General features: G+C 36.1%; 1 protein-coding gene across 1 annotated transcript; it reads right to left on the bottom strand.

The window, feature by feature from the left end:
- Window positions 1–1,773: 1,773 nt before the first annotated feature.
- Window positions 1,774–17,722, bottom strand: LOC126380783 (prostatic acid phosphatase-like). The gene is made up of 9 exons (XM_050030385.1): window positions 17,246–17,722; window positions 14,178–14,271; window positions 13,112–13,310; window positions 12,879–13,034; window positions 11,210–11,448; window positions 10,729–10,895; window positions 7,597–7,703; window positions 6,470–6,647; window positions 1,774–3,532 (listed from the first exon to the last, which is right to left on the bottom strand). The coding sequence occupies exons 1-8, from the start codon at window positions 17,468–17,470 to the stop codon at window positions 6,581–6,583; spliced, it is 1,254 nt and encodes a 417-aa protein (XP_049886342.1). The 5' UTR covers window positions 17,471–17,722; the 3' UTR covers window positions 1,774–3,532; window positions 6,470–6,580.
- Between the last annotated feature and the right edge of the window lie 8 nt (window positions 17,723–17,730).

The raw sequence follows: 17,730 nt of genomic DNA, 5'->3' as shown, positions 1-17,730 counted from the left end.
ACTATTTTTTGGTATGGTCAAATTATTTTTTCGTGCCCATTTTTTTTGAGGCCGCTAGCTTGACGCACACATATAGGTATATGGTCGTAAGGCCCAAATTCCTTTTAAAATCCAAATCCCATTGTTTAACTATTGTGTCTGGAAATCCGGGCCGGGAGGATATATACGAATATTGTGCAATTCCAACAATATTAACATACGGGTCCAAATGATTACCTCCTTTTGTTGGAAGTCGCTTAACTACAATGATCCTTATATCCTTCCTGAAGTAACTTTGTCCATCTGTTACCTATTCACGCATAAACCGCTGAAGGAGATAGTTTGGGGGAAAGGACATGGGGCAGGTACTTTTCAGGGAAGGACCAGATAAAGCTAGTCACTTAAGCGGGAATTTTGCCCAGCGCCCAGGATACTTACATCTTAAGCGGTAGAAAATATATGTAGGTATATAACTAGTGGCCCGCGCCTTCGCCTCCAGATGTATCATTATAAATTATAGCCTATAGTTAGTTAATCTCATGTATAAGCTACATTACTAGGAAGTTTTATCAACATCTGTTTAGTAGTTTTCATGGGAAAGAGTAAGAAACATCCTCGCAAACTTTGGAAAAATATTTATTTCCTTATATAAATACAAAGACTAGATATCTTAAAAAGAGACTGAATATAATTTCTTACACTATTTCTTGTCTTGCTTCATTCTTCTCTCTTCTATAGTTAATCTTCTTTTTTCTGTGTTATGCTGAGATAGCCTCAAAGAAGTTAATTTGACTTTAGCAGGGAGTCACGCGTGAAACGGACTCCCTACTAGAGTCAATTTGACATCTATGAGCGTTTTTCTTCTGATTTTCTTTCTTCTGTACTCATACTTCTTACACAACTTTGAACGGACCGGGCACAGTAATGGGATAAATAAACACAGTAAAATCACATTAGAAATACAAATAATACACTACCGAAATGACGTGTATTTCGGCGGCAGTAATTTTAGTGGCGAAAATTCTCCCAATTATTATATCTCTTTTTTATGTATTGTATATTTGTCTGATGAGTAAGATATCATGCTATCTCGTATGTTACAAATATTGCGTCACTACGTAGAGTTGCAAACATGCTGTGTTCAACCAGTTAGAAGCGCACCGGTTATCGTGTGGAGATCTCAATGATTTATTCCCCGACATGCAATAAGCCTTCTATGCGCCCGAGTTGAAACTATTTTAGCTAAAAATAATCTAAATACCATAATCTTACTTGGCTTCTCTTGAGGAAAATTTAATTGGTGACGGTACTTATCAAATACACACTTAGAATTAAATAGTTAGGCGTTCCAAACGCGATGTCTGTGCACAATATATTTTTTTATTTATTTAGCAAACAAACACCCCAGTTCTTATATCTAAGCCGACAAACTTTCCAGTATCACATAATAGAGCAGAGTGTAGACCACTAACTGGAATAAACAATACAATAAAATAATACAAATTCAGTGACAAATCATTATATTTTCGGTTATTATACCTTTGGTCTAAGTCTCGCCTACCACTTACATGACAGTCTAAAATCCATCCGCGCGCGCAATTTGTTGTCACCGCCTGAGGTTTGTAAGCGGCAGGGCAGCAGTGGTAGGCAATCGCTGATTGGCTGACTGAATCAGCTTGAAATAAGTGTCCGCCAATCAGCCAGCCCCCCCCCCCCCCCCCCCCGTAACTCAAGCGGCGGTGACAAGAACTTCGCTCGCTCACACTATAATAAGAGTCGAAATAAAAGAATAAAAATGTTCATCTATGTATTTATTACTACAATATGAGCACATCCAGATTGATATTTTAAATTCCTACCTATCAGAAAATTTTAAATATCTATTAAATCCTATTAAGAATACTGGACGTCTATTAATTTATGGTCAAGCCGGAAACTTAATATAAATGCTATGCATAACCTTTGGTTTTCCAAATATTTGAGATTTTACTATTTCAAAAAGTACCTTTAATTATTAAAGATTATTTTGAAACGGAGGCCTTTGCCCAGTAGTGGGACACTATAGGCTAGATAAGAAAATAAGATTTTGAAATAGGCTGTGTGATGAGATCACAGCAAAACATGGGTTGCTTTCCTTTCAGCTTAACCATTAATTAATGGCCACCTGTATATCGTAACAATGATGTATACTATTAAAAGCACCTATAAGTATAAAATATTTAAAAATAAAGTAATAATAACTGGTAACAAAAGACTAAACCATAATCGAATGGACTCTGGGTTTCTTCGGGATTTTAAGTACTTTAACGTATAAGCATAGAGGTAGTATAACTTTCGAACAATCACTATTCTGCTTTTAAGTAAAGGAATACATTTCACTACTTGGCTGTTCTATCGTGAATCCGTTCTGCGTGTCCTGCGTCAAATACAGCCATAAAGCCGGCGCGTGCGTCGTTACCGCTGGACTCACTGTGACACGCCTACGGCCTGCCTACGGCTACGTGCACACTACTGACAAATAGTGCTGCTACTTTCTGATTATCAGTATACACATTATATTTAGTAGGCAATTAATTATTCTTCTTTTCTCGTGTGGGTTGTAAGAACAGTAACCAACTTTATCAACCCTTGTGTCAGGGTTACTACTGAGCCGCCAAAGGCCCCTGACATGGCTTATGTCATAACGTAAAATATAAATAGTAACAGGAACGTGCCCTCCGAAACACTTATAATCTTACCTACTAAGAATCAGGGTGATCAGCCTGCAGTGTACTAACCAAACTGGGGATCACGAAGTATTTTTGTATGCACCGGCATTCGAATCCGGGACCTCCGGATCGTGAGCCTGGTGGTTGCACTGGACCACAAAGGCCGTAATATGTTATAATATGTTATAATATAGTATATTAAATATTCCCTCTAAGAAATAGTTTAAACCTCTGACGGATATGGGTAGTAGTTAAAAATATGTTAAAATCGCGAAGAAACACACATTAGCTACATCAGTCTCACTTGCCCTTACTCTTACAAATATATCACGAGATACTTGTAAGTTCACGACGTAGACGTCGTCAACACGCGACTTTTAGAGGCATGATCCCCGTCTTCCCAACTTAGCAGAATATTCTGCTAACACTTGAATTAAAATCAGCGTTCGTGACAGGAAACATACCCCTCACATATCATTCGTTTAATTATAGCCTCATTTTCAAGCAATATAAGTTTAATAAAAAAAATAATTAGCCTACATTTTCAATGAAAGTTCAGTAAATTGGTCTAAAATTTAAACTTTACAATTGTTATCTTTATATTAATTTAGTTCGTAAATTCCTATCAAAATATTTCTCACTTCAGACCCTGCAATTTTATACAGCTCTCTCTATCTCTCACTCACTTTGATTTACTAGTAGGCGAATCATAATTATAAAAAAATATACATGTGTCGAAAAATGGATGTAAAAGTATTTACCAAGTTACAAAACTATGTATAAATATGTATAATTATAATTGGCTAGAAACATTGAGTTGGACATGTGGTATAATTATATTAAGTCTATACCGTCGGTGAAAAGTAATACAACTCGAGTTGTATCACTTTTGAGTTATTAGCACACACTTCATGTTCAAAAAATTCTCTTTCTTTCTGTCTAATTCTCGTAACTGTAGCTATTATAAATACGGAGATAATTTTTGTGTCTAGTGATATAAGTACTGTTTGTGAAGGATTCATGCTGTTATAACACGTGTAACATAATTCATCTTAACTTGCATTAAAGTGAAATGAAGATTTTCACTAAATATTTTGGTGTAAGTAAATGCAACTCAACATATATTAAAATACACGCAATCCTTGAATTCTCACAGTCCGTGTTTAATGATATAATTTTAGTTGTAACATCAAACACCAAATTTATTTTTTCGTGAAAAGTAATATAAATTAATATATATCAAAATATTTCAGAAAATACGATCTTAGATATCAATAACGTGTCGTGTATAATGATACATACAAGTTCGATTCCATGCGCCACCAGTGTGTATCCTAGGGTGACCTCCGCATAAACCTGTCTATGGGAAGACATTTTGTCTAGAACCACAGCAAACCATATCTGATCCGCATTGCGAATGGGTATAGGTTAAGTTAGTACTTCAGACCAAACCGTGTTTTTTCTCTTTCTGCTATAACCACCTTGTAGTACTTAATTACAGTACCTCAATAAGTTGTGGGTCCTGATCATGGCGTCGTTATCACCATGGCAGGGTTAGTCAAGAGGTATTTGAGATTTGTCATAACTGTCGTTAATCTCCTTCCCTAAGCTCGAAGCATACATAGTTTTCTTGATTACATGCAGGTTAAGCGGTGGCAGATTGAACGCTGCCTTCATTGCTAAGGAGGTTGTAGACGTGAAATAATGGCTCCAAATATTATCGAGCTCCAATTAATATGCAAGCCATTCAATACACGCTGGTTAGATCTTTTATGCAAGCGCCGGTAGTGGTATTTTTGAACCTACACAGCCGTAGATGACAGCTCGGCATCGGCAGCATCGGGATCTGCCACATCTTCTCAAGAGAAGATTACCAGTTTCTCAAACACGTTGAATGGTGTAAATTTGTCGAGCTTCCTCATTTTTATAAAGGGAATAACTGCTCTGAACTCTTGAGCACCATAAGTAATATTTTTTTTCTGTATTTTGATTACATAAGAGAGAATTACGCACAGGACTGTGAAAAATGGAAAGAGGAAGGGGAGGCCTTTTCCCACCAGTGGGATCTTGTAGGATAGATTAGATTAGAATAAATAATTGGCAACACTACGGGCACAACCCCTTAATTAAACCAGGTCACAAAATTTGTAAAAATCCCAGGAGGTATTTGAGCTTCTGAAAGGAGTTAGTTGGCTTACATAGTCAATAAAAGCACGCATAATGGACCACTTGTGTTTATGCGGAAAACTGAGCCCATTAAAATAACATTACATATGGGACATTCGAGTATTCATTGAGTCAAGTCAGGGGCCTATGGCGGCTCAGTTATAACCCTGACACCAGGGTTGATGGGGTTGGTAATTCACCTCACAATCCACACGATAGAAGAAGAAGAAGATGGGACATTAATTTTGCCCATACATGTTGTGCCGACCCCACCTAGAGTGAGATAAGGGCAGGAGGATGATGATGATATAGTGGGAAGTTTGCCCACTTCACAATAGTGGTCCATACGCGAGGATACGCGGAAAGTCCCCCACGTGTGCTTACGTGTAGAGTTTTGCGGAAACGAGCTCATTTAGCTTAACCATAACAGACCATGGTCCATGGTGGTCATGGTCATGGTCTGAGGATAGCCCTGTGTAACCTATAGGTTTGGAGGTGAACCAATGATCTTCATTTTCACTACCTTTTCTCATCGTCAACATTGATTCGACTCCGTTTATCGTTCTGTCAATGTTGCGGGCTACCATTAGACCGGGAATTTTGATAATTCGAAATATCGAATTTTACTTTACTTTAGGGGATTTTGATTGTGGAATGAGTTGTGATCTTTTAAATAGTTTCAGCAAGAAAGAAGTAACACTTACCGGTTTGTGTGATTTTGGTTTAAAAGTACGTAGATACATCACCTTTATCTCCAGGCCATACTGCCAGGCTAGTCCGAAACATTCCTAATGACTAGTCTTAATATGATTCCTCTTACCTTCATTTGTTAGGGGTGGAAATATTATCATAATTGAATTTGTAAGATTTTGACTGCAAAAATGAACCAAAAGTGGTTTTGATTAGGGGCGTAGTGTAGTGGACAAAATGTGTTTGTAGTGGGCAGCAGTGGTGGTTTTGACCGGTTATTTATGAGTTTTGAGAGTAAAATCATAACAAAAATATCTTATTATCGTCACCTTACACTATATATACGTGTACCATCTTTATATGTATTTATTATTAGAAATTCGTAAAAACATGTATCATTTTACACAATAAAACCGAAAAAATAAGTCATGTTAAACCACTTGACACAAATTCGTTATAGTTTATCGTTTGTGTCAATTGATATAAGTTACGTTTCTTTACTTTTTAAAGAAAATAAATAGAATTTTGCCTTTCTACAACATTATGAAATAAACTTTCTTCCAAGACATTTTGTTTTTTGTAGAATAAGACTGTAAAATTAATAATTGAAATATGATATATCAACGATGACTTTTTTATAGTTATGTGTGTAAAAAGGTATAAGTAGACTTGTATCAATTTACACAATATAAAAGTTGGTGTCAACTGATACATGTAATTTATTTTGATCCTCTACCATTTCTGTTTAGGTTCTAAATATAACTAAATATTAGAAAAGAAACCTTCCATCATCACCTATCGACACATCTAACTTCTGTTCAATTATTCCTTATAAGTCGCGAGCTAGAATATTTTTAACTTTAAACTCGATTTTCTCAAAACTTGAATTTTGGACTTGTATTACTTTTCACCGACGGTACAGAAGTATCATGTAGGTAATATCGGTATTTATTTACTAGTACCTTAGAATGCTTACCAGCGCGCGCGCCACCTGGCGGCCGGGCGTGTCTACTGAGTAACATTAAAACATGGAATATTTAAACGTGACCTACTTTCATTGGGTTGTCTAGAAGTTGCCCCATGTTCCTGTACGTGTGAGTATATCTGAAAAATAAAATAAATATACAGTATTTTACTTAACGAAATAATAAGGAAGGGAACGGATTGGACACGTTCAGCTGCTTCTCTTCCCGGGCATGTCGTAAAAACCGACAGAGGGATTGTGTCCTCTAACATGATGGACTAATGTTATGGGCGATAGCCTGATCCCTTATCACCATAAGGTTCATCATATCCATCTTTGGACTTCGTATCAACAGTGGCTGCAAGTTGTCTTTGATTACTTGTGGCTCTGCCCACCCCATTAGGGATTACGGGCGTGAGTTTTTGTATGTAAGTATGTACGGATTGGACGCTTACTGGAGGGGCTGGCCGGAGTATGTATACGACCGCAGGTGAGATCTGATAGGTTATATTAAATAAGAACCATTTATCTACTACTTCTATGATTAGAATACTATATTTATTATGCGCATGACGCTCCAGTATCGACGTATTCAGTCAACCGTCACTATTTCTTTTAGAATGCCTAATTTCAGTAAATCGACTAGTTTTTTCTCTCTTATGTGTTACTATCAACAAAGTATACGAGTAGATGCACTGCGAAGATATTATTTCATCTGAAGATAAATAGAGGTGAATGAGGATCGTAATTCTATTTCACACGATATCGCGCGTAAGGTGCAAAGTCAAAATTCAAAGATATTTATTGTGATTGAAGTAAATAAGATCGCAAACATATAAAACTTTTCCAACCTACCCAATCGGCAGTGCAATATTTAATTAAAATTAAAATAATGAATGAAAGTAAACGTCAATTAAATTAAGTATCTAAAAAAATATGGACAATAAAATTATGGTTTAACAGTTTTAAAAAATGTCATTACATTTGTCAAGTTTCCCATGAATTCTTAGTACAGCAAAGACATGTTTTACTTTACGTATACACCAGGGACAGAACTTTTAGAAAGTTAAATAGAAATGAGATATTTACCCACGCTGCCTGGAAGACACCTTCGCGAAGTATAGCTTATGTGCCACGTAGATGGAAGCGAAAATGACCAACCCGCCGAAAAACGAGATCCCAAGCAGGACAGGAAACTACAACAACAGTCAATATACAGGGTGTTAGTGACATCGTAACGAAAACTTTGAGAGATGATTCAGGCCATAATTCTGAGTTGATATCAAGTGGAATTTTCCGTCGCAAAAGTATGGAACGGAAAATAATTTAAATAAGCTCTAAAATTTTCATGACTTCTCCGACAGGAAATTCCACTTGATATCGACTCAGAATCATGGTCTGAATCATCCCCTGCAGTATTCGTTACAGTGTCACTAACACCCATACCTACTTGTATGGCTACTGTATGTACTTGTATGGGGTGTAAGTGTCATCGTAACGAATACTGAGAGGGATGATTCAGCTGATTATTTTGAGTTAATATCAAGTGGAATTTTCCATCGCAAAAGTATAGAATTGAAAATAATTTAAAAAAACTAAAAAAATAACATGAATTTTGCGACGGAAAATTCCACTTGATATTAACTCAGAATCATGGTCTGAATCATCCCTCTGAGTATTCGTTACGGTCACTAACACCCTGTATCAAGTCCACATGCTGCTTCTTACATTACTCATCATATCAATCATTACTTCTATCCGAATACTTGGACGACTCAAATGTACACTATCAAATCAAATCATTTAGTTCGGGATATAAATCATCCATAATAATATCTAATGAGATTTTTACAGACTATTGTTAGTAGAAAAGGTAACACACAATGAAACGTTTTACTTAAATCTAAATCGACCAGTAACAATGGTAAGCCAGCGCTGGGCTATATACAGGGTGTTAGTGACATCGTAACGAAAACTTTGAGGGGTGATTGAGGCCATGATTCTGAGATGATATCAAGTGGAATTTTCCGTCGCAAAAGTATGGAATTGAAAATAATTTAAAAAAACACAAAAATTTTCAGGAATATTCAGACTGAAAATTCCACTTGATATCAACTCAGAATGATGGTCTGAACCATCCCCCTCAGTATTCGTTACGGTGTCACTAACACCCATACCTACTTGTATGGCTACCGTATGTAGTTGTGTGGGGTGTAAGTGACATCGTAACGAATACTGAGGGGGATGATTCAGCTGATTATTCTGAGTTAATATCAAGTGGAATTTTCCTTCGCAAAAGTATAGAATTGAAAATAATTTAAAAAAACTAAAAAAAAAATCATGAATTTTGCGACGAAAAATTCCACTTGATATGCACTCAGAATCATGGTCTGAATCATCCCCCTGAGTATTCGTTACGATGTCACTAACACCCTGTATTCGCCAGCCTTTCTGCTATTATATTCTATTCGTCAAATATTGCTAGATTAAAAAGAATATATAAAAAAAATATATATATGACACCTTTTAATAATATTATGTCTCTTACGCGCTATATATCACCTGCGTCAGACAGAGTACTGCGGGGCGGAAGGCAAGAGGGAAACCACTGCCATATATTTCCCTAAAAAAGTAGCATGGAAAATGCTGCACCGACAAGAGCGTGGCTCTTAAATTGATGATGATGGTGACGCGCTATATATACTATTTTTTCTGACCTCCTGTCGAATTATTTCAAGCTATATTTAACGGGGTTTATATTCCAATCGCATTAATGACTCTGTCTTTTTTCCACGACTAAACCACTGGACCGATTTGGGTGAAAATTTGCACATAGATTAAATTCGACTTTATGAGTTTTGAATTCATGTTGATAGATTGATAATTGATATCACTTGGTATACAGGATTTGTGCCCGGTTGATGGCACCTAAACATACAAAGCTGGTGAGAAGTGGGTGTATATACTATACACCTTTGCCTACCCCTTAGAGAATACAGTAAACATAGGCCCCGAATGTCTCTGGTTTAAATCTATTTATGTGATAGTTTGGTTTGTTATGGCTTGCTATTTTATTAATTAAATAGGCCTCTCGTGACAGCTTATAATTATTGCGTTTTAATTTAAAAGGTTCCGTAAAATCCCGTAGCTTTGTGAATCCAAATACTTCTAATTACTTACTACCTATGTATTACTGCTATACTTATTGTGGGCCAACTAACATATACGCTAATTATTTGTCCCTAATGAAAGTCATGATTTTTTAATATAGTAACTAATAAAGCAGCTACTTGTCTAGTTATAAATAAATACAATCAGTAATGTAAATACAGTTTTAAAGTAACCTGTATTTATTTCTTCTAATCTCTAATACCCTGTTCAGGGTACTTACAGGAGTCGTCAAATTAATGTTCCTTAGAACTGTTAATACCGTAGAATCCATAGACAATAGATAATTCATTGACAAGTCGCGTTCGCGCACATCTGTGGGCGAAATTGTATCCATACATATATTGACGTTTTCTCAATTGTATAATTTATGTGGAGCTATTTGAAATTTAAATATGCTAATCACGCGCCCAAGACAAAGTCGCGTTGTAAATGAATTGAAAATAAAGCCAATGATAATTATTTCAGATTTGTTTTTTAACGTATTTTTACATTTCGTAGCAAACAAAATGTTTCGTAATGTTTAATTTCTTTGGCATTAGTTTCATTTTTAAAGTAGGTATGCCTCTCCCGTCGATGAGCGAAGCCCTATAACGGAATATTATTCTAATAGGAAATTCCCCTTTAATCTACTTAAATGTGTTTTCGACTGAAATAGTAAGGAGACGGAGACAGTAGCAGCGGACCGATGTATCAAATAATTGATATGAATAAAATCAAACCGAATTCTTTATTAACAATTGACTTCACCAGCTATCAGGAAGACGACGACCAAAGCCTTACGAATTATGTGGCTCGTTTGACACGGTGGTAAATTAAATACGAATTTAAATGGGACCGAATAATATACAGAATGCGTTGAGTTGCTTATCCTCCCGAACATGTCGTCGCAGACGGTGCACTCGCGACTGGCTGATCACCATACCGTTCATGGTATTTTCTTCTTTATAGCAGCATTTCTAGTGGCTCTAACCTCATTATGGGGTGTGAGTTGGAAGTTAGTATGTGTAATTCAGGACACGCGAAAAAAAATCAAACTTGTTAGAAACTCACCTGCTTGGTGCATTCATAATCGAAGTCCACATTCAGAAGGTTTTCATAGAGCTGCTTGAATTTCTCGACAGGGCATAGCTTGCCGCAATACGGGATGGACAGGATCTGGGGTTCCATGACGTCGGTGGCGTTCCTGTAGCTGATGCGGATGTAGTTCGCGCCATTATCTGGAAAGGTAAACACTTGACTGTCAAGTATACAGTTGCTGTTCAGCATTGAAACTCACCATCTATAGGGGCGGGATTATTTGTGAGTTTCTGTTTGTAAATGTTTGGTAGCATAAGCACTTATGATGGTGCACTTAAGTGGAACACGCTCACTTAGTAACCACCTTATTTTTGTACAGAAATCGCCGTATCGTCGCGCAGCGTTTATTCTCCTTATTACAGTAACTATGGTACGTAATGAAAAAGCAATACAACCACCACAACGCGTATATTTCGCAAAGCTTGGATTCAAACTAGTGGCATTTAATAATTACCTTCGACCAGTTCAATTAGGATGGTAGCAGTGTAGACGGGGCAGTTACCATCAAATATTCCCAGGGCGGTCAGAACAACGCCAATGGTGAAGTCGTGGCCGCTATATACTGAGACCTTCAGGTAGTCTTTCTTCTTGGCACAGGGGGTAATAACCCTGTTTATTTTGGTCATTATATCCTTGAGTAACGGGCCGGCTCGCAAACGCGCCAGCAGAGGAGTCGCGGCGGGCGTCGTGAAGCTGGTAGGAAATATCAATGGGCTAGATAGAAATCTGATGTTGTATCAAATACTTAGTTGTAACGTCGTCGTTAAACAGTTAAATAGTCTACTCATTGTTATCTATTTAATTATTGGTTAAAATTAGTAAATAAATCAAAAAGTAATCAGTTTTATGAAATAATTATTAGACTGGCTTCTATGTCTAGATAAGGATTTTATAATTTATCTATTACCCAGTCAGTTACCGAATTGATTGTAGGTACCTACGTATAACCCGTGCTATTTAACTAAATATATAGGTAGGCACTTGAACTAGTAGTTACCCAAGCCACGTCAAGGGTCTAAACGGTTCAATAATAATCCTGAAATTAGGATTGGTATGCTCAGTCATCCCACACGCGAGGATAATTACCCGTACGATATAACTTAAGATAGTATAGGTGCAACCCTTTCAAAAGGGTCAACGCAATATATCTAGTTTATTTCGCAGTAATTCGCATTCAATATTTCCCCATAATCACGCAAAACAGTAACGTTTCATGACGATATTACATTGCTCTTTATCATTCGAAGTCGCAAAGCGTTTAAAATGTGAAAAAATCTTAAATAGGTAGATACCAACCTACTTCCCGGCACATTATATCCTCCGTATCTTTCAGTATTCTGAGTAACACTGCTTATTTACCTTACGACTAAGGTCGCCCACTAAATCGTCCTTTTTTAATTTCATAAGTAGGTACCTAATGTACCTATGCGGACCAGAGTTACATGCTAGGCTAAAGAAAAAACTTACAATGTCCAATCTTGTCACCTCGTGCCGGCGTCGATGCACTTATTTGTACGCGATATGGACTGAGAACCTCTAACTACAGAGTTCATCACATTATCTTTAAACACGCCTAGTTTTCATGTAACGAATCGTGGCTTCTACTATCGCGATATATTACAGACTAGACGAGAATCTGTGTAGGTATGTATGTATGCAGACAGACGATTGCATCGCAACAGGTAAGTATTGATTTTCCGCGCGCATGCCGCCCCAACCCGACCCCGAGCGACGTTTCCCGAATCGCACCGAAGCTGGGGTAAATTAAATTCTGGGAAGCACGCTATATTTACGCCATAGCAATGTTGTAAAGTAACTACATATATGATATAAAAATGATATTGCAGCTGCTAAATTACCTAGTGTAATGGTAATATACCTAGATTACCCACCAACATTAAAATGTCTGATAGAACTACTCTTGGACTCCCGACTCACAAAACTGAACACTCAAGTCGATAACCGCTGGTCTAACAATAGTGAAATATAGATACTCGTAAATTAAAATAAAGATTTGATTCTAGAATGCGAGCGAAACCGCTGAAGCTAGAGGTACCTACAAAATCTTCACATTATAATTTTAGAAGTAACATTTATATAAAATAAAATAAGCAAGGAATTACCTGTAGCAAGCAGGCTCACGCATCTTATCAGGATACACCGAGTGCGTCCAGTTGGGCAGGGTAAAGTTGTACAATGATTCAATGTAAAGTGCGGAATAAATGTCTACTATGTCTTCATAATCCTTAACAATCTTCCCGGTATACGCAGATAGGTAACTGAAACATATTGAATCTGTATTGAATTTCCGAGACGAACACGCTAATGAACAATCTCACACAAATGTTCAACTAACTTCATCAACTCCTGGTATCTACTCAGCCTCTCCTTGTAAGCCTTAGTGTTTTGCACACGTTCCAGTTCCTTAGTGTATGTGGGACATTTCTTCTTCATGGCCAGTACTTCATCTTGTAATTCTGGCATAGTATGTATAGGTATTGGTTGCCACATTAAATGCTTATTCCAAATCGACTTTCCCACTGGTGGGTACATACCTACATAAAATACGAGAAAGAATTAAATTAAAATCCTAAACTATAAACCCTAAAAGACATTAAAATCACTGGTGGGTTTATACAAAACAAACAAATTAATTGGGAAGTGATTCTAATATTAAAATTAGTTTGGTTTGAAGTGTAAGTGTGTAAGTTTAAACATAATATGTAATTTTTAATCAGATTTTTAACCATGCATTTAGGAAGCACAAAAATGTTCTATGTTTGTAACAAAAATCTGACAATTGTTTCATTCTGACAATAGTTTTAATTTGATAATGCTTTTAATGCTTAATTGAAATAATGAAATAATAATGATTAAATTAGCAAATAATGAGGTGGGAGAGTAATCATAAATATTCGTAATTTCGTTAAGAAAGAAAACTTAATTTTTATAAATGAATCAAACCCTTTGGACTCCAGCCCTACCAGTTCATAACCAGCGTGCAAAGGAATATTTGTCTATACAATCAGATTTATCATTATCTTCCATTAAAATTTGATTTGGTATAAGAAATAATGTGTATTATATAGGTATTTGGGAATGAGTAAACCCAGCTGTAAGTTGCTTATTACTTATACACATTTTATTGAATTAGTTTGTTGAAACAGCTTGTTGTAGACTTCTGTGTACATGCAGTGATACAATGTAGACGTAAAAAGGTATTACCAATATTAATTCTTTCAACATCATTTGTTGACCGCAGTTGGGCATTGCCACGTCACGCCTTCTATCAATTTCACCTGCGCTTATTCGCAGTCTATTCAGGCATATTTACAAGCAAACTAAACTTGCAAAATGGCGGCCAAAGGGTTTTCTCAGCAGCATTGTGTATTTACACTAATAATTTTTTATGTTCTGTTTACCTGCCAGATTGGCTTGTGCTGACATAAGAGTGCGGTCGACATCAGTAGACCTCACATACAATTCAGTTGGATCGAATGATTTGGACAATAAATGCTGAAATGAAACAAGCTAATGTAACAATGTGTGTTATGCCAGTTATTGCCAATTAGAAATGTCGTTATTTCTTACAATTCAGACACAACAAAACAATTAATTGCAGCTAGATAAGGCAAAAGATATGCACATACTTTAAAATCTACATAAGAATAAAGAAAATGTGCTTTATAGAGGATATTTTTTCACAACAGTGAGCTGTTTAAGCATGTAATATCATTCCTAATACATAAACAGCCTATCTACTTCCCACTGCTGGCCACAGGCCTCTTAATCATCCGGACGGGCTATGGAGCTTACTCCACCACTCTGCTCTGCTGTGGGTTTGTGGAGATGTTTTACGGCTAATAGCTGGGACCAATGGCTTAACGTGCCCTCTGACGCGACACACGGAATCATCTTACTTTTTCAGACAACCAGGTGATTCCTAATAATTAATAAATTATTGCAGTATCTTGCAGAAGACAATGTCTCTTACTCAGACACATTTAGAGACATTTATTTATTAGACACATCTTGTGTGAATGTTCAATGGTTAAGGGGGTGTTGCTGACAAGTGCGATTGTATTGCGATTGATATGTGATGATAAGTAACCACAATACAACAAAATTAGGTATCAGACTGATTGATAACTGGAGACATTAGTGATTATATAGACAAGACAATGGCGCCGATTTCTGCAGACACATACGAATTTTATTTCAAGTTATACCCGCATTTTTTTATCCGCCGAAAAGGAAAGGGATGGATGGTTGACAACTGTTAATTTTAAAATGAATTAATAACCTGGGAAATAAAATATGTATCTCACTCATACGCAAACCATTTGACGAGTGCTGTCAAGTTAATTCTATCCGGTTATTAGCCTATATAAAATTAAAGAAGTCTTATTGATGTGTGTTCCATAAATTTTATGTCTATCAATTACCCGCCTATTTCCTTTTTGGTGAATAAGAAAATGACGGGTATAACTTAATATAAACTGTATGATTGAATTTATGTATATCTATTTTATATGTGTATTTTATGTTAGTAGGTAGTTGTTTCTTTTTTGTAAGTATTTTTTATACAAGATGTTGCACAGTCCCATATCAAATTGTGATAAATGTTTTCTTGCCACTGGTTGCCTGGAAGAAATTGCTACCTAGCAATAAGGCCGCTAGATTGTACTGTATCTTTCGTCCATGTGTGTAAAACTTGTTTTGTATGTTGTGTGCAATAAAGTATATTTGTATTGTATAAAATTAAATTGTCTCTACAGGAATCAGCACCAGTAAGTCATTTGCTTTATGCCCAGCAGTGGGCGTCATACAGCTGATGATGAAGTCATTTATATAGCACATTATAAAATTGAAGATGGCTCAAATAGTAAATCAAAGAGAATAAGTATATACACAGGAAAGACTAGCAAGCATTCCAGTAGCTCAACTATCAGGAACTCTTGCAGCATAGCAACTTTTAGAAGGAACTCTGAGAGAAACCATGAATGTTCTGTCATATAATGAGAAGCAAATAATATATTTTACATGAAACATTGTAGACAACATCAACTACTGATTAAATAAATGGATTAATTAATATAGTAAATTACGGCTGATTTCTATGTGGTCCCAGCGTCCCAGCTTAAACCGTAGGTAAGCCAAGAAACAATTTCTTATAACTCACTGTCTAGTAGAGTATAATATCAGTGTCTCATTTGTATTACTTAAAAGTAAATTAAGAAATCAATAAAGATTGCCAGTGAATAAAATAGCATAATCAAGTTCCATTTAGTACTTTTATTAGTATTTATTATCAGAGAAGATATTAAGCATTTAAAAATAGGCTTTAGTGGTCAACAATATCATTAACAACTTTCATATCATATTACCAAGTATCAGTTGCAGTATTTTGTTAGGAGCAAATATGGCACACACTTAGATATCAGGATTTTGCTGAGCTAGTGAAGATTATGTTCTAGGTATATACAGGGTGGCCCAGAAGTTCAGGTTCAAAATGAAAAATTAGATAGAGGGGCTCATTAGCTACCAGAAACACCCCCATGTATGTTAAGATCTAGATATCTTTAACAACATTAGAAAGAAGAAGCTACATTGTATGAGAATGTCAAATTTTCCTTCAAATCTGTCTGTCTTGCAATCTTTGAGGGCTAATTACTTAGTTTTATGCCCATATTAAGGGTACTTTTTTTGGATGTTTCTAAAAGCCTATTAAATGGAGCAGTTTTTAGAAATACTTTCAGGGTCCATGACAATCTCATGTGTTTATTATTCTTCGGCGAAGTATTAACAACTGTAACAATTTTGGTCGAATTCTCACTTTGACTTCCGATAACTTTTTTTTATCTTTGATTTGACTTTGATTTATCTTTGATTGAGCGGTACACAGCCTTAGGCTTAGTTGTGAAGTAAAATAAAATAATTATTAAGAAAGGGATAGCGACAAAATGATTATTTCTGAAGTAAGGTAGAAAATCTAGAAAAAGGTACAAAATGGGTCATATCTCCTAAACCGTAAATAATTGCTGAACATACATGGGCATGTTTCTGGTAGCTAATGAGCCCCTCTATCTAATTTTTCATTTTGAACCTGAACTTCTGGGCCACCCTGGATAACACTAAATCACTGAAAAGTAATAATTGAAAGCTTAAAGCCAGCTCCACTGTCTATCTTAATGTTGGCTGATTAATTTAGCAAAGAGTACACACACAGGCACTACATCTTTTTCATCAGCGCCAATAGGAATACGATAAAGAAATCAAAATCGCTCTAATGCTTTTGTACTCTGGTAAATTTATACCTTACAAATTATTCCAAAATTTTCAACGCATATATTGGACGATTGTATATTTTATAATATTATTGGGGTCAACAGGTGGACTAGGCATTATATGTTAACATACAGGTTTTGGTGCAATTAAAATAAGGTAGACAAGAAAAAGTATCAATACAACATAAATTATTATTTCTTACCGAATACCGCAAGCGGAGCCACTGCCCAACTGCATAGTGCTGGCGCTTGCCTATATTAGTCAATTCCCCGAATTTAACCGGCCATAACGATTCATTCCGATAGGGATCTGTGGGATACAAGTCAACGGGGGTCCTATCGCCATGCCTATAAATAACCGCAGCGAATTTCACGTTCTCCTCGGCAAGGCACACAGAAAAAACTAATAATACCAGAAAAGCAAACATTATTAGGTCTTTTATATTATTATTACTAATTTTATATATTCACAGATAAACTAAACATAGTACAGAACCTGTGATAATCTAACCAAACCCATTAAATATTTTCCCAATTTTACAATTTCTACTAAAAATTTCAAAAAAAAGAAAACTAAAATTTTATCCCAGCCTAGGAACGCCGGGAGCACGAGCACGAGAATAAAATGAATGAAGTAAGTGAGAGATGTACAGTACAAAAATGTCTTATTCGCTTTGGTAAGCTTCTT

Source organism: Pectinophora gossypiella, chromosome Z (assembly GCF_024362695.1).
Source record: "Pectinophora gossypiella chromosome Z, ilPecGoss1.1, whole genome shotgun sequence".
Classification (NCBI taxonomy): domain Eukaryota; kingdom Metazoa; phylum Arthropoda; class Insecta; order Lepidoptera; family Gelechiidae; genus Pectinophora; species Pectinophora gossypiella.
Note: the sequence above shows the minus strand (reverse complement) of the source record. Positions and strands in the feature narration are given on the sequence as shown.

Coding starts and splice junctions, on each gene's coding strand:
- LOC126380783 (XM_050030385.1), bottom strand. CDS start 17,470: ATGTTTGCTTTTCTGGTATTATTAGTTTTTTCTGTGTGCCTTGCCGAG. Junction 13,311..14,177: donor AGCACAAGCCAATCTGGCAG/GTAAACAGAACA, acceptor TATTTTATGTAG/GTATGTACCCACCAGTGGGA. Junction 7,704..10,728: donor ATTATGAATGCACCAAGCAG/GTGAGTTTCTAA, acceptor CTGTTGTTGTAG/TTTCCTGTCCTGCTTGGGAT.